Genomic DNA, 18,144 nt, shown 5'->3' with positions numbered 1-18,144 from the left:
TTTTACATTCTGGCCCGTGAGAGGGTAATATAGATCACTCAACAGCCCGCTGTCAAGAGTTTGCACAGCACTTTGCAGATAAAGTCGCTCAGATTCGTTCCAACTTAGACGCTATAATTGATACAGTCTCAGGGGATGTAACTTTGGCTCCTGTCTGTCCAATAATTATGGATCCTTTTCCATTTGTACAGCCTGAGGATGTGGACAAGATCCTTGGAGAGGTGAGAGCCACCACATGTCTGCTAGACCCTTGCCCTTCCTGGCTAATAAAAAGTGCCAGAGAAGGACTGGCTGAGTGGGTGAAGGGAGTGGTTAATGCCTCCTTACACCAAGGCAGAGTTCCAGGTTGCCTAAAGGAGACAGTTGTAAGGCCTCTGTTAAAAAAGCCCTCCCTGGACCCCTCCATAATGGATAATTACCGGCCAGTGTCCAATATTCCATTTTTGGGTAAGGTAATAGAGCATGTGGTGGCCTCCCAGCCCCAGGGATTCTTGGATGAAACAGATTATCTGGATTCATTTCAGTCTCGTTTCAGGCCTGGTTATGGGATGGAGACGGCTTTGGTCACCTTGGTGGACGACCTACGCAGAGAACTGGACAGGGGGAGTGTGTCCCTGTTGGTTCTGCTGGACCTCTCAGTGGCTTTTGATACCATCAACCATGGTATCCTTCTGGGCCACCTTGCTGGGATGGGACTTGGGGGCACTGTTTTGCAGTGGCTCTATTCCTTCCTGGAGGGACGAACCCAGAAAGTGGTGCTGGGGGATTCCTGTTCGACCCCTTGGCCATTGGCCTGTGGGGTCCCTCAGGCCTCAGTTTTGTCCCTTATGCTATTTAACTTCTACATGAAACCGCTGAGAGAGCTTGGCCGGGGGTTTAGGGTTCGGTGCCATGCTGATGACACCCAACTCTATTTCTCCTTTCCACCTAATTCCAAGGAAGCTGTCTCGGTTTTAAACCAGTGTCTGGCGTCAGTGGTGGACTGGATGAGGGTGAACAAATTGAAGCTTAATCCAGACAAGACAGAGGTGCTCCTGGTCAGTCGTAAGGCGAATCAGGGAATAGGGATACAGCCTGTGCTGGATGGGGTTACACTCCTCCTGAAGACACAGGTTCGCAGTTTGGGTGTGCTCCTGGACTCAGCGTTAAATTTGGAGTCCCAGGTTTCTGCAGTGGCCAGGAGTGCTTTTGCACAGTTAAGATTAGTGCACCAACTGTGTCCGTTCCTTGAGCCGTCTGATCTGGCCACGGTGACACATACCTTAGTTACATCCTGTTTAGATTACTGTACTGCGCTCTACGTGGGGCTGCCTCTGAAGACTGTTCGGAAACTTCAGTTGGTACAACGTGCTGCAGCCAGAATGCTAACTGGGGCTGGTTACAGGGACCATACTACCCCCCTGTTAAAAAAAGCTCCACTGGTTGCCAGTCTGTTTCCAGACACAATTCAAAGTGCTGGTGATGACCTATAAAGCCCTATACGGCTTAGGTCCAGGCTATTTATCAGATCGTATCTCCCTGTATGAGCCTGCCCGGGCCCTGAGATCCTCAGGAGAGGCCCTTCTCTCAATACCCACATCTTCTCAAGTACGACTAGTGGGGACGTGTGAGAGGGCCTTCTCTGTGGCTGCCCCTAGGCTTTGGAATTCCCTTCCTAGGGAGGTAAGAATGACCCCCTCCTTGCAATCCTTCCGCCGACAAGCAAAGACCTTCCTATTCCAACAAGCCTTTGGAATTGAAGGCTAAGGATAGGGCATGAAGGGTGCTGCTTTGCTAATGTCTATTATATTATTTTTAAACTAGTTTGAACTCTTTTAGCTATATGTGTGTATGGTTTTAATATTGGAAATAGTTTAATCTTATCTTAATGTAGATTTTGTATGTTTTTAATTATATGTATTTTTTATCTGGAAGCCGCCATGAGTTCCAGTTTTGGAAAAACGGCACGGTATAAATAAAGACAATAATAATAATAATAATAATAATAATAATGATGATGATAATGATAATGATAAATTATTATTATTATTATTATTATTATTATTATTCAGGCTGCTGCTATGTAAGAGCGCTCCTGGATCAAGACAAATATCTGTGCCAAAATATTAACAGTTTTTATATATAGTTAAAAACATAAGAAGAGCCTGCTGGATCAGGCCAATGGCTCATCTAGCCCAGCACCCTGTTCTCAGAGATGCCAACCAGATGCCTATGGGAAGAAAGCAGGACCTGAACACAACAGCACTCTCCCCGCTTGTGATTCCCAGCAACTGGCATTAGAGATATACTGCCTCTGACACTGCAGCTAGAACATAGCCATTGTGGCTAGTTAAACAGGAGTCTGGGATAAGAGGTCTTCAGTTTTGTTTCACCCCAGACCTTGTTTTCTCAGAGATCTGTGTTGTATCCAATGCTGTAGTTCCGTTTGCAGAACAAATTTTTGTGTGTGCAACAGAAATTCCCCTTCCTCTTCTGCAGCCTACAGCACTCCATGCAGCCTCAAAATCTGCTCCAGAGGGTTGGGAGATCCTCCTGAGCAGATTTGGGTATGTGTGCAGGGTGAGAAGGGGAAGGGGAAGTCCTATTACATGAGCGGAAATCAGTTTGCACAGCATTGGATACAGCCATCTATCTTTCACTTGATTCTTTAAAGCACAATAGAACAAACTGCATAATAATGAACCAGAATAAAAATGCAACTAAAAAGCTTCAAATATTTTCATGCAGAAAAGATAAGCAAAACTAGGTCTTGATAAAAAAAAAATAAGAAGCTGAGAGCTTAAGAACTTCTCAACCTGGCCAATTCTGAGACTTTGGATTTTAAGCATTAGTATAATCTTGCTTGCCAAGTGGAAAGTAATATTGTTCCCAAGTGAAATTTCCCATGTTCTCACTTTTCTGCTTAATAATAAATCCTATCAAACATAATTAAAACTTCATCCAAAATAATTCAACGACACTCTTAATTAATATTTTATTTTGCCCTGAAACTTTGCTAGTATTTGGCTGCAGAAATATATTTCAAAGTATTAAGTTTCAAACCATACTCATTTTATTTACATAATGTTTCTCCAGTTCATACAAATAAAGTTTCTCAGTAAACCCTGATATGCCACTTCCTTGAAAAATGTTATTGTTATTTCCAAGAGACATACGTTACAGAGCATATAACAAGGCAGCAAACCAACAACTATAACCAACCCTGATGGGCCCCTTCTGTACTTGCTTACTAATGCTAAAATTATTTCTGAAAAACAACAGAAAGCAGCATGTAAGGCAGGGAAAGGCAACCTGTGCCCCCCATCCCAGGATGTTCTTGGGACTCCAACTGGTATCAGCTACAGCCAGCATGGCCAATGGTCAGGGATGATGGGAGTGGTAGTCTAATAAAATCTGGAGAGCCACAGGATCCTCATCCTGCTCTAAATTGTGAAGTCTAAGTGGCTAAAGAAAGCATACGATCTGTTAAAATTGACTGAGCTGAATGCTTATCAAAAATCAAAGATAAGGTTTTTTAAAAATTGAAATTTGGAGAGTGATAGTAAATTGTATTCTAGTTTTTTAACTGTGACTAGCGAAATTTTAATTTGTTAGAAATGCAGAAATATAACTATGCAATATTATATTTTGTATCTTTTTTCAGTTTTAAAACTAGCCAACTTCAAACCAGCTTATGAAACTGGCTATCTAAAAAATTACCATGATCCTCAGTTTGAGACATGCCAAAATCCAGGGAAAGTGAAAGTAAATGACGGTGATCCTCTTCCTGACCATGTGGGAGGAGAAGGAAGGAGGGAGTGTGTAAGCTCAAAGGTCGCTCTGGCTTCTGTAGTGCTAAACCATGGTTTAGCATTATGTCCAAATGGGGCCATCGTGTAACAGGAAGAATTCATATGGCAAATTCTATTCTGCAGTAAAGCTTAGGTTCATGATTCTTCTGGGAAATTAGATATCTCAGCTAGCTCTTTCTCTGTTCAGTTTTCCCAACCACACAGATTAAATAACTGTTTCATACTTGAGGTCATTTCTATAAATTTATTTAATAAATATTAATTAGTACCTCAAACAACTGCCATACCATTCACAAAGCAGGTACTTTTAATATATACACTTATGGAAACATTAGCTCAATCCTTTTTATTTTTTATTTATTTATTTTTAAATATTTATATGCTGCTTTTCCAGGCAAAGCCCATCCAAAGCAGCTTACAACAATCAAAACTACAAGTATATAGAAAAATTATTACTAAAACCAAAAATCAGATCCAGGAGAATAAAAACAGAGTTTCTTAATTTATTTTATTTTGAGTTTATTCACACTGGAATGTTTTTACAATCACAACCTTTTCATTGCTTTTGGAATAGTAGAATAAATTGCTGTCGTCATTCCTGGCTGTGAACAAAATGGTACATTGTGCAAACAAAAGGCATTAGTTCAGAGAGCCATGCCAATGGGTCAGGTCTGGTGTTACTGAATTCACAAGCAGTATTTGGAGTGCCACTCATCACTGCTACATTTCTGCAGGAGAAATGGGGCTCACATTTTCAGAAAACATAGAGTTAAGTGTATTCAGTAATAATACTATTAGATTTTATCCAGTTCTAATTTTGTGTTGGGAAGAATCAACAAAGAAAAGGGAATGCAAGGGCTTTAATTTATCCTGGGCAGATGCATATGAAGTATTTCCGGGAATATGTTAGCTCAGAATCATGCTTTCAACTTTTCCAGGACTAGCCCTGGAAGCTAGCAATAGCTGATGAGTCATCTGGCAGAGCAGGACTATATAAGTGAAACTTAATGGCATGTTTATATTATAATATGAGATTCAGAATATCAAATCCTGTCCTTCCTGCATTGCTGTTTAACAGCTTAGCATTCATCAGTGTTTTCTTGCTTGGCATATAAAATTGGCTCTTTTATATTGTTAAGCAAGCAGGCCTCAGCTGCTGAAATGGACATTTTTTCCAGTGTTTATATATGATCACAGCTTGTCTGAGCTCGTTAGTTATTTGCATAGTCTCTATCTGTTTAGTAACTTTTGGCTGGGATTTCTTTTCCCCCCAGCTCCTCAGAGTCAAGATTTCTTCTTCCACCCAAGTAAGAAGCAACTATATCACTTCTGAGTTTTTGATGATTGATGCAAACACTTCACTATCACACACTTTAGTTCTTAGTTGAATTTAGAAAACTTTTTTATAGATTATTGTATGCCCAATATATTTACAGAAGCAACTCTTCATGCATGTGAAACAAAACTGACTTGTCCTTTTAAAGATTGCAAGTGATAAGTTTCTGCTATCTCCCAGTACTAGATGATGATGATGATGATGATGCAATGAATATACAAAGTTGAAATTTAACCAAGTGGCAAGAGGTAAAAATGGTCCAAAATAAAAACATATTTATATATATTTATATATATAATTTATATAGCCAATTTATATAGCCAAGTGCCAGCTTCACACCTTAACTTGGGAACGAATTAAAGAAAATATCTCTGGGCCATTTCATACATTACACAGCAACAGCCCCAGGCTTGCCAGGCAGGAAGAGACACCCTTACTGTTCTGATCGTTCCAGTGTGTCTCCACCTCTGTTTTCTGAAAAAGAGGGCACATGGTGCTAGTCGAACCCCACCCCTTTTAACTATAACATTTGGTGAGCTCAGCTCAAGTGTTCATTTTTTTAAAATTCAGCTTCAAACAGATCTCGCAACTGATCAGCAGATCAACCCATTGTCCCTTCCGCCAATGGAAACACTTTGCTGTAGGCAACTAGTGTGCTGCTCACAGCCTCTGTGTACTCTCAACAGGTAGCTGGGATTGTCTTTGGCTCCAAGCATACTTGTGATTTCTAAACATCTCTTTGTGGCAAAAATACTGTACATTTCTTGGTGCACACCTAAAAACACACTTTGGGAGGGGGATATCTGTTAAACCCTTCTCTCTCATGAACTGCACAAGTAGCCACATCAACATGGGCTCTCATTCTGTCGGCCTCACTAATCACACTACCCAAGTCTGTCTTTCATACCCAAATGACCTTCAGCAATTAGAAGCCCCTAAGGTTTTATTCCTGAGCATTGTGATAATCTACTGTCCTTCCCAGCCCATATTTTACTCATGAGCCTGAAGCTTCTTCAAAACATAAAACAAGCACAAATGCACACTCTTGAATCTCAAAGCAAAATCTCTCTTTTGTTAAAAGAAAGAAAAACAATGAAAATAAAGAAGCAAAATGCCCAGCAGCTGTTATTATTACATGTCAATTTATATTTATATATTGCTTGTAAAGCAACATGTGATGCACAGACACAAGGAGCTCATCATCATGGACTCAAGAGACTTGAAAAAACTTAGTATCTATTCTGTCATGGGTAGGATCTTTTATGTCAGCATTTCAGATGTCATACCATTAGAGAGGATTTCAAAGCACAATGAGCAATTCTCATATCTACATAAACATTATTTTATTTATTTATTAAATTTATTAGTCGCCCATCTGGTTATCCAGTCAATCTGGGCGACATACAACATAAAAACATAGAAATTACATTAGAGCATTAAAAATCTCAAACAATAATAATAAAACCTAACCTACCCCAAAAGCCTGCCTGAAGAGCCAGGTCTTCAAGGCCCGGCAAAAGCTCATCATAGAGGGGGCATGGCGGAGATCATTTGGGAGGGAACTCCACAGAGTGGGAGCCACGATTGAAAAAGCCCTCTCCCTAGTCCTCACCAGTCTAGCTGTTTTAACTGGTGGGATGCAGAGAAGGTCTTTTGACACTGATCTTGTTGAGCGGCATCGCTGATGATGCTGGAGGCACTCTTTCAGATAGACTGGGCCGAAACCATGCAGGGTTTTAAAGGTCAAAACCAACACCTTGAATTGGGCCCGGAAAACAACTGGTAACCAGTGCAACTCCTTCAGTACTGGAGTAATGTGATCTCGCCGGTGGCTGCCTTTAATCAGGCGAGCCGCCGCATTCTGTACCAGTTGTAGCTTCCAGACCATTTTCAAGGGTAACCCCACATATAGCGCATTACAGTGGTCTAGGCAAGAGGAGACCAGGGCATGTACCACCAATGGGAGCAGATGATTGGAAAGGTAGGAGCGCAGCCTTTGTATCAAATGGAGTTGATACAGCGCCACCCGGCTCACAGCCGAGACCTGAGCCTCCATGGACAGCTGCGGGCCTGGTCTTTCAGGGGCAATTGTACTCCATTGAGCACCAGGTCAACATCCCCTAGCCTTCTCTTGTCTCCCACGAATAGTACCTCGGTTTTGTCAGGGTTCAGCTTCAGCTTATTCCTTCCCATCCAGCCACTCACTGACTCTAGGCACTTGGACAGGGTTTCTACAGCCAACTTCAGTGAAGATTTAAATGAGAGATAGAGCTGTGTGTCATCCGCATACTGGTGACATTGCAGGCCAAATCTCCTGATGATAGCCCCCAGCGGCTTTATATATATGTTAAACAGCATCAGGGAGAGGATGGAGCCCTATGGCACGCCACAGATGGGAGGCCAAGGATCTGAAACCTCATCCCCCCATGCCACTCTCTGGTACCTACTGCAATACAGTGCCCCCTATACCCAACCTCTCCAGGCGGTCCAGAAGGATACCATGGTCAACGGTATCAAAAGCCGCTGAGAGATCCAGGAGGACAAGGAAGGTACATTCGCCCCTATCCTGCGCCCTCCTCATATCGTCCACCAAGGCGACCAAGGCCGTTTCAGTCCCATGTCCAGGCCTGAAGCCTGATTGAAATGGATCCAGATAATCTGCTTCCTCCAAATGCGCTTGCAACTGCTTTGCCACCACCCACTCCACCACCTTGCCCAGAAATGGTAGATTCGAGACTGGGCGAAAGTTGTTCAAATCTTTGGGATCCAAGGAGGGCTTCTTTAGAATTGGTTTTATTATTGCCTCCTTGAGGGCTGATGGCATTACTCCCTCTTCCAGGGACGTATTTACCACCACCTTGATCCCCTCGCTCAGTCTATCCTTGCAGCTCATAATGAGCCACGATGGGCAAGGGTCAAGTAAGCAAGTGGTTGGCTTTAAGGCTGAAAGCACCTTGTCCACTTCATCAGACAGAATAAGCTGGAACCGATCTCAACCCACCAAAACGCCACTGGCCGACTCTGGCTCACTCACTGTGTCCACAGCGCATGGAATAGCACTCTTTATACGATCAATTTTATCTGCAAAGTGCTTTGCAAATTCATCACAGGAGGTCTTAAAATGTTCCGTCGCTTCCGGGGCAGCTGGACCGACCAGGCTCCAGACTACTTGGAACAGCCTCCTGTGACAGCACTCTGCAGACGCAATAGAGGCAGCAAAAAAATCCTTTTTGCTGCCCTTATTACCACATGGTAGGCTGCCGCAGCCGCTCACACCCATGTCCGATCGTCCTCAGAGCGAGATTTCCACCACCGGCGCTCTAGCCATCTCACCTCCCATCTCAGAGTTCGCAGCCGTGAAGTATACCAATGTAAAGTTTACCAATGTAAAGTTCAGTTCATCTTAAGGTGTATAAAACTGGTAATCGCTCTTGACTTCTGCATATGTTTGAAATCAGGTACTCATATTAAGATTTATTTAAGGGTGGAGTGTGTATATAGCATTGTGTTTGCAAAGCATCTTAGAGATGATGGTGGTGGTTTTTCACATTAAAATACTAATGCTCCCAAGATTGGTTACCAAGAGAAAAAAAGAGTTATAATGGAAGAGTCAGAGATGTTAGATATCAGTTGCAGAGAAGAACTGCTATAACAGAGCCAAAGTGATATATACTGGCCAGAGTGTTCCACATGAACCACTGACACGTGGGTCCAAATCCCAACTAAGCCATGAAACTCAGCAGATAACTTTGGGCCTACAGAAAAGTAAAGTTTATTGTAAAGTTTATTATAAGAATGTTGCATCATTTTAAACAAGGAGAGAGTTAACTATAAATATACCAGCCAGCAGGAGCAAGAATAATACATTGTATCAAAGGCTGACTAAAAGCAGGAAAGTATCAGACTGTCACTGTAGCCTAATATCAACAAGAGGATGGCTATATTTGAGGAGGTTGCTGGCTTTATATTCAGAATCAAAGGCACCAAAAGAGTGGTCAATTTTAATTGGTCATTTAGTGGGCATTCTACCTCATCTTATTGGCTCATAATTATAGAGGATGACATTTCATCCAAATGGTAGTGATTGGGTGAAAGGAAGAAAGAAAGTAGCCATGGGAACTGAAATCAGTTGGAGTTGAATGGTAAAGGACTTAGGAAGCCTGAAGAGAGCTAGAAGTAGCAGTAGAGGTTAGTATCTGAAGGTCCAACCCAGGAGGTGATATCACTGGGACAAATAGCTCTGCTAAGAAGAAAGCAAGGCTCTATGGCAGTTAAAGGAATATAACTTATTGACAAATGCTGTACATAATTTGGTCTGCTATCTTTTTGACGCCTTTTGAAGACTTTTCTCTTTCAACAAGCCTTTTAAGTTGAGACCTATCCCAGTCTGCATCTGTGTCAGAATTGTTTAATATGTTTTAATAATGTTTCAACCCTTTTTTAAAGTTTTTTTTAATGTTTTTAATGCTGTTCTGTTTTAATGTATTTTAAGATCTGTTTTTATGATGTTTTAAAGTGTTTTAGTGCTTTGTTTGCCACCCTGGGCTCCTGCTGGGAGGAAGGGTGGGATACAAATTAAATAAATAAATATTACGGATTTAATTGCTTTTTGGAAGGGTTAAAAACAAAAGGTCAGATGTTTAGCTAAAGATCAGTAACCTTGTTAGAGAGATACCCCACATCCAAACTGGATGTAGAAAAGTTTCAGTTTCATTTCTGGAGAAGGAGGTCTTTGTAAAGGGCAAAGGTGAGCTTTCTTGTTTGGTTATAAAAACTTAGGGTAGCAAGAGGAGATTTTAAATTTTTATGCTGGAGGAGAGATGTTGTATAAGCTGCTGAATGCTGGACAGCCTGAAAACTAGGTGTAAGGCATTGCTTTAAAAAACCTAAACAAGGGATGGCCTAGATAGGAATATCTGGATGTGTTTCATTCTGTTTATTTTCTTATCCTTTTGCTATTAGTTTATTTATGTGTGTGCGCTGCAACTATTCAGATGTCAAAACCTGTTTCTTAAGAATTTTTTTCCAGTGAACTTTTAAAATTTGTTATCTAAGCCTAGTGGTCTATCTCTTTATGGTTTTCCACCCTACACCTACAAGCCGAAATCCCAAACTGCCTGAAGGTGTTTTTAAGACACCCAGGGGAATTGAAGCTGTTTGGTAGAGGCAAAACAAAGACTTCCGTCTTTTGACTATTAGCAGAAAAAGTCATAGGAAAGGCAAGCCAGAGGGTGACACTCTGTTAGGCCTGTACTTCTTTCCTCTCATGGACCAAGGTCTTCAAGAAATAGTTACTGCCACGTGACAACTGTATCTCTACATAGCCACCTTCCTAAAGGAACAGTAAACCCATTGCTTATGTAACTGGTGTCTTGTGTAACTGGCGACTGGTGGGAAAAAGACATCTAGGTCATCAAGGCAATAGGTGGCTAGGTGGATTCAAGTCTGGTCTGCCACAGGGCCTGTCACTGTCCAGCTGTGTTTAGATCATTAAGGGGCAAGGTTTTTCATCTGTCCTGCACCCCCCCCATGCCTTAGATCCTTATAAAGAGGAGCTGCTGCCTTTGAGTGTATTCCTGCTGTCTCTGACCCTATTGGAGTGACTGGCCTTTGCCTTAAACCAACAGGATGGATGCATTTGTGGTTTTTAAGATGTCAAGATTTTGCCTTAAAAATTTCAAAGCTGCATTTTACTGTGTGAATGTTGTATGTCCTACCTGGAGATATTGGGGATTGTCATTGTTATCATTTGAATGTATTGCCCATCCTTCACCCAAAAGGCCCCAGGGGGGTCACAACATTTTTAAAATACATCATTAAAAATAGTTAAAAACAACCCAAAATCACAACGTCACAAAAAATAGGGTGGGTCCTAAAAATATAAGGTGTCAAAGGGCCAGAATAAGGAGGTATATCTTCAGCATTGGCCGAAAATTGTACAGTGAAGTTGCCAGACACACTTGTGTATGACAACTTAGGGGATGCCATAAAGAATTCCCTATTCCGCGCCGCCACCACCTGAGCTTCTGAGGGTGGCTGAACTACCAAAATGGCCCACTCTGCTGATCTCAATATCCAAGAAGACCTAAAGGGGAAAAGGTGGTCTTTCAGATGTTCAGGACCTAAGTCATTTAGGGCTTTAAACACTTAATGTGAGCACGTTGAATTGTGCCCGGAAACAAATTGGCAACCAGTGCAGCTGTTTTGAAATGGGTTATACATGTTCTGAAGGGAACCCCAGCCAGTAATCTGGCTGCAGCATTTAGACCAGTTGAAATTCCCAATCATCTTCAAGGGCAGCCCCACATAGAGCATATTGCCATAATCCAATCTGAAAGTTACCAGAGCATGGAGTACTGAGGCCAAGTCATCTCTGTCGAAAAGGGGCTGTAGCTGGTGAACCAGCTGCAGCTGGAAAAATGCACTTTTAGCTACTGAGGCCATCTGGGCCTCCAGTGACAATGTTGGATTCATGAGTACCCCCAAGCTGCAGATCTGCTTCTTCCAGGGGAGAACAACCCCATCCAGAACACACTGTCTCCCCACCTCCCGGACATGAAAACTCTGGACACATAACACCTCTGTCTTTTAAGGATTCAGCCTCAATTTATTGGCCCACATTCAGCCCATCACTGCCTCTCAGCACCAGTTCAACATCTCAACTGCCTCTCCTGATTCAGATGGAATACAGAAGTAGAGCTGGGTGTCATCTGCATATTGATGGCACCTCACTCCAAATCTCCTGATGACAGCTCCCAATGGCTTCATATAGATGTTAAATAGCATGGGAGACAAGACAGAGCCTTGCCGATCCCTGCATGCAAAACAAATGCTCTTATTACTGAACTATGGCCCTTCCCAAAGTTATTTACTTTGTACAGCAGGGACATCATAAATATTGTCCAAGAAAGCAACAGTTTTGACTGCTGAAGAACCACCACCAATATCTCACTGTAGAACCCATTATTCCATGTCCTACACTCTCTTCTGAATCATCCCAGAGTGCAGGACACGGAATAATGAGCTCAAGTTACAGGAAACTAGATTTCGACTAAATACCAGGAAAACTTCCTAACTGTTAGAGAGGAACAACAATGGAACCAATTACCTAGGGATTTGGTGGGCTCTTCAACACTGGAGGTATTCAAGAGGCAGCTGAGCAGCCACCTGTTGGGTATGCTTTAAGTTGGATTCCTGCAATGAGCAGGGGGTTGAACTCGATGGCCTTATAGGCCCCTTCCAACTCAACTATTCTATGATTCTAACCAGTCTAAAAATAAAAATTTGAATTACATGTGGCACACAGTCCCACTGCTTGTTGTTCCTCTGCTGAAACACATAGGCTTTTGGTTGCATTTTGGATGCAACCCTAAAAATACTTACAAGGGAATAAGACCCACTGAACATCGTGGGGATTCCTTCTGGGCAAACATATACAGGATTGCATGGTAAGTGAACAGGAATTCTTGAAAACCTTTTAGCCTATAGATTCATTCTTTCCTGCTCTGGAGCACACAAAAAGTAGGCAAGCAGCGGCACAGCTGTCCTACTCCCAATCTTTTATATTGGGAAGACACACAGTGCAGTGTAGTTGACATAATGCTTAACTTGAGAGGCCTGGGTTGAAACCCTTGCTTTACCATGAAGTTCACTGGATCACCTTGAGCAAATCACTATTCCCCAAGGATTTTGTAAGGATAATCATTTTCTTTCAGGGCTGTTTTTTCAGGGAGAGGGTGTTTTCTGCAGTGGCCGCACATCCCTAGGAAGCATTGCCACCTGCGCCCTTGACAGGCTCCATCAGGTGTTCAGGAAAGGCCTAAAGATGTACTTGTTTTCAACTGCTTTTTCTAGAGCTGTTTTATTCTACTGATGGTTTTGTTGTAGTACGATACTATATTTGAGAGGGCTGGGGTGTTGTATTATTATTTCTGTCTTTTATTGATGATTTTATGTACATAGGTGTATCATGTTGCATTTTTGTAAGCTACTTTGTGAAAGTGAGGGGTTTTTTACTATTAAAGGAGGCCTTAAAATTAAATAAAATTGCGAAGATATAAGAGCTTCCTGAAGCAATGACAAAACACAGATGTGATAAATACATATCATCCTATTGAAAGGAAGTTGAAGTACTGTGCAAAAGGCATACTAGTACTGCATTTCAGATGTTTTGTGATGTTAACCCAGTAAACTGTGGGCTCTTAAAAGCCCCAGGCAGATATGCATTCTGGTCCTATCTCAGGAGTACGTGAGGCAGCCTACCAGTCCTTATGCTCCTGAAAAGCACACCTCAGATCCTGGACTACCGCCTCAGAATAAACATAGAGCAAGTGGGTAGAAGGTAGATTAGGATCTACTAGTAGGTCTTTGGGTAATCTGCAGTAGATCAGCAATATGTTATGAATGAATAACTTTATTGCTCATGGCCATTGGCCGCCACAATAAAATACAGACACACATTTATATACAAAAGCTAAAATACAACATTTTACAAGATTAAACCATTAAAACTAGAGGCCATGTGGCCATAACAATCCTAAAAACCCGAGTCAGAGATTAGTCTGCTGCAGAATTGAACATTCCAGACACAGATTCGAAAAAAAAACTACCAAAGACATGACCAGGCCAGAGTTGTTACTTGCTTTTGATATTTGGACCTAATTTTGCCTGGATTGTTACTTGCTTTTGATATTTGGACCTAATTTTGCCTGCGGCAAGTGCAAAATTTGCCACTTGACAAGTTAGAAACATATCTCTACCTGCTAGCAAAAAACTAATTTGTTCCAGAAGGGGCCTGCATGACAAAAGGCCAATAATAGGGGGAAGAAATTTGGCCCTCGGCTCTTTATACAGGGGACAGCTCAGTAGATAATGGACAATTCTGACTCCCAGTTGTTTAACCACAGCAACAGAATAACATTTCTCACCTAAATTAGCTTTTTTCATTTCAGCTAACCAGGAATGGACTTTTGGATTAAAAGTACTGTGAGATCTGTTCAGTTAGGGTACTGAAAAACAACAACTGAGGCTCAGAAGACACTCAAAGGAATCCTGTTCTTGAACAGATAATTATGTATCATTTGCATCTGGCTCTGGTTGGCAGATAAGAACGTAAGAGCTTGCTGGATCAGGCCAATGGCCCATCTAGTCCAGCATCCTGTTCTCACAGTGCCTAACCAGTTGCCAATGGGAAACCCACAAGTAGGACCTGAGTGCAAGAGCATTCTCCCCTCTGTGGTTCCCAGCAACTGGTATTTGGAAGCATACTGATTCTGCCTATGGAGGCAGAGCACAGCCATCATGGCTAGTAGCCATTAAAAACCTCTTCCTCCATGAATTTGTCTAATCCTCTTTTAAAGCCATCTAGGTTAGTGACCATACTGCCTCTTGTGGGAGCGAATTCCACAGTTTAACTATGTGCTATGTGAAGTAGTACTTTCTTTTGTCTTTCCTGAATCTTCAACATTCACCTTCATTGAATGTCCACAAGTTTGGCTGCAAACACACTAGTTGCCAGAACAAAACGTTTCCATTAGCCACACCTGGAGGGGAAATGGGTTGATCTGCTGATCAGTTGTGAAATCTCTTTGAAGCTGATTTTTTTTTTAAAAAAAAGCACTCAAGCTGCTTCCACCAGGTTTTACAGTACAACGTGACAGGGTTTGACTAGCGTTGTGTACCCCCATTTTCAGACGAGAGAGGTGGAGATGCACTGGAACTGGCAGAACAGTGTGTGTGTTTCTGCCCTTCTAGTGTTATGAGAAAGGGAGAAAAACTTTTTTCTATCCACCTTGTCCATGCCATGCATAATTTTATAGATTTCTATCTTGCCACCACTTACTCATCTTTTCTTGGTCTAAACTAAAAAGCCCCAAATGCTGGAACTTTCCCTCATAGGGGAGTCACTCCATCCCCTTGATCATTTTGGTTGCCCTTTTCTGAACCTTTTTCAACTCTACAGTATCCTTTTTGAGGTGAGGCAACCCAAGGTTCGGGGGGGGGATAAGGAGACCCTGCCAATGTTAATTCTGCCCATCCTGTGACAGAGCATGGTTGATTTCTGAAACAGTTCTTCTGACCCAGTTCCTCAACTTAAAAAAAAAAAAAAAGCTTCCTTGCCACAGTTGGAAGAGCTCTTTCCAACTCTTTCCCTTGTCCCCACATTAGTAAAAAAAATAAAATCATGAGCACATCAGTCTTTCCCAAGCAGAAACAGTGTGAAAATGATCTCACTCAGGATTACAATGATCTCACTCAGGATTACAATCAGAGGTGTCAGAGGGGCAGGTCTGGAGGGGGGTGGGAGGATGGCAGCCAAAATCAAAGGAATAGACAGAATTCAAGACTGGTTATACATATAAACCATTAAGAGTTCAGCAAATAATTTCACCCTTAAAATATTTAGTTGACCATACTGATTTTGCCCCTTTGGAACTTTGACATTAGGCAGACAATATGTCTATTTCGAGCATTTTGAATTCAACTCACCAAAGATAGCTCCTTAAAACAGATTCCATCTTTATGGCTACTATCCTAAACATACTTTACTCAGGAGCAAACCCCAGTGAACACAGTGGAGGTTACTTCTGTCTAAATATGCACAGGGCTGTGTTGTAATTGACAAGACTAACCACTGAAGATATATGCTTCATTCGTTTTAGGCCAAGAGAGTCATCTCACCTCTTTTAAAGACAGCTTCCCCACGTAGTACAGAGTTATTTGCATAGATCACTTCAGCTTTTATTGTAACTTTTTCTGGGCTCTCCTTCAGCAGAGCTACTCCAATAGTCACATTTGCCCCAGGCCTGATGCTCTTGGGAGCTGCCAACAGGTATGTGGGCCTAGAAATCATAAGAAGCAACAAAACAGATCAAACCCATAGCATGATACATACTACCACTGTTACCTTACAGCAGGTAACAAGAGAATTTGTGACTGCTTTCTACTTTTAAACAGAAAGGCTATAGCTCAGTGGCTGAGCATCTCCTTTGCATGGAGAAGGTCCCTGGTTCCGTTCTCCGTAGGGCTGTGGATGTCTCTCATCTGAAACTCTGAAGAACTGCTACCTATCTGTAGACAGTACTGAGGCAGATGAGCCAATGGTCTGACTCCGTATAAGGCAGCTTCCTAACTCATATCTAGCTTGATTCATATGTAGATACAGGATACAAGTCTTAACTAGGAGTTATTGGGCAACAAAGCAGTGAAGGCCTCACAAGTATGCCAAGCAGAATAAACACATTGCTAAAAGTACCATACTGCAAGTAAGAAACATGGTATAACATTTGCCCCATCTATTGGTAACGTTAATATATCTCCATAATCATCCCCTCTCAGGCCTCTGACCTCCCACATACACACAACCCTGCAATTTGCATTAGCGCGTCCAGAAGAAGAACCGTCCTGTGCTCCCGTACTTACAGGCTGGAGGGTAAGCCCCCTGGACCCATGAAGGCATACCTCCGAGGAAGCACGTAGAGGGTGGCAATGACCATCGTTAAATGTACCAGAATCCCCGCGGGGCACTCCCAGAGATGAACTTCAGAGCTGGGGAAAAGTACATGGCTTGGCGGCCACCAAAACTCCCGAGCGTGCAACTGGGTTTTGCCAGAGAAACAGAGCGGGAGGTAATATGCAGTCTAGGACTCCTGCAGGATTTGGTTCGGATCCTCGTTCTCAAATCAAGACCATGCCTTCCGTGTAGTACCCCAGTCGCGAGGAGGGGACCCGTCCCTAACAGTTCCCTCCTTCCTCTGTGCTCCCCCCCACCCACATCCTCTCCCCAGCCACTTTCAGTTCCTACCCAGACGCAGCGGCCCAGGTCGTTGTCAGGAGGCACAAAGTGAGGTGAATGGCGGTGGGCAGCAGGGAGCCCCTCCGAGCAACGGGAACAGCGTCTGGCAACGGCAGCATCCTGTGCCTGGAACTAGCAAACCGCTTTGCAGAGATGCCGCTTCGCGCCTTTTTCTTCCTCTTCCCCACAGCGTTCCCGTGTCCTTTCAGACTCCGCAGCAGGGAGGAGCGCGCCTGTTCGGGCAGTACAAGACGCTCCTTGTGGTTAAGGTGAGGCGGCAGCTTCTCCCCAAAGAGGCTAGCTCCACCCCGCCCCTTCTGGACTCCGCTGAGTCTTCTTATTCTCCTGCCCAAATGATGGCAGCGGGTGGCTTGGAAGGCACCTTTCACGCCCACAAGTCTTCCCCACCCTGGAATGGGATGGGAGAAGGCCGTGTGGAGGCATTTCCCCACAACTAAAGCCGCCGCCGCAGCTTTTGAGGCGTGAGTGCGTGGGAAGTCGAGTTTGTCTGTGTACGGCGCTCTCTCAGGCAAAATTTCTGGCGGTTGTGAAGGCGACCGTTTCAAACAGGCCCATCCCGTCAAAGAGAGGAAGGCTTGAAAGAAGCTGGGCTGCTCGGTGGAAAGAAATCTGATCGTTGTCTCTCTGTTGAGTCAGAAGCTGGGAAGCAAGGAGGGTGTTGCCGCTTAGATGGTTTACAACATGCTATGATGTACAGTGCCCTGAAAAAGTATTTGCCCCGTCTGATTTTCTGCATTGTTGCATATTTTTGACACTGAACGTTACCAGATCTTGAACCAAAGTTTATATTAGAGAAAAGGGAACCTGAGTGAAAAACACAAAATTTTGATACTTATTTCATTTATTTATTAAAGAAAGTTAGACAATACCCAATGCCCCTGTGTGAAAAAGTAATTGCCCCCCTATTAACTCAACCCAATGAAAGGGATTATTAGGACCAGAGGTTTGAATACCTTGGTAAACAATCAGGCCTGATTTGGGCCAGCCCTGCCCAATATAAATCTGACTAACTTTGGCTCTTGCCGTCAGATTGAAGTTGCCAGCCCACAGGTTCTAAAGCCACATGCCACGATCAAAAGAAATTCCTGAACACCTCCGGAAAATAGTTATTAATGCATATCAGTCTGCAAAGGGTTACAAAGCAATTTCTAAGGCTCTGGGGCTCCACCAAACCACAGTAAGAGCCATATTGACCAAATGGA

General features: G+C 42.9%; 1 protein-coding gene across 3 annotated transcripts in view; it reads right to left on the bottom strand.

Annotated features, from left to right (window-relative positions):
* The window catches only part of CD109 (CD109 molecule), a 148,956-nt gene extending 131,394 nt beyond the window's left edge, over positions 1 to 17,562 (bottom strand). For 2 of the 3 annotated variants that reach the window (XR_009762180.1, XM_061623137.1), the window contains exons 1-2: positions 16,931 to 17,562; positions 15,808 to 15,968 (exon numbers count right to left, since the gene is read on the bottom strand). Coding sequence is in view for 2 of the 3 variants with exons in the window: in XM_061623137.1 (XP_061479121.1) it covers positions 15,808 to 15,968; positions 16,931 to 17,040 (271 nt within the window). In the remaining variant the exon portion in view is untranslated. Of the gene's footprint in view, positions 1 to 15,807; positions 15,969 to 16,548; positions 16,665 to 16,930 lie in introns of those variants that run through there. The other variant, XM_061623138.1, reaches the window with a different exon arrangement.
* Positions 17,563 to 18,144: the final 582 nt, after the last annotated feature.

The sequence above is a fragment of the Rhineura floridana genome, chromosome 4 (assembly GCF_030035675.1).
Source record: "Rhineura floridana isolate rRhiFlo1 chromosome 4, rRhiFlo1.hap2, whole genome shotgun sequence".
Classification (NCBI taxonomy): Eukaryota; Metazoa; Chordata; class Lepidosauria; order Squamata; family Rhineuridae; genus Rhineura; species Rhineura floridana.
The sequence above is the reverse complement of the archived record's forward strand: the minus strand, read 5'-3'. Positions and strand labels throughout refer to the sequence as shown.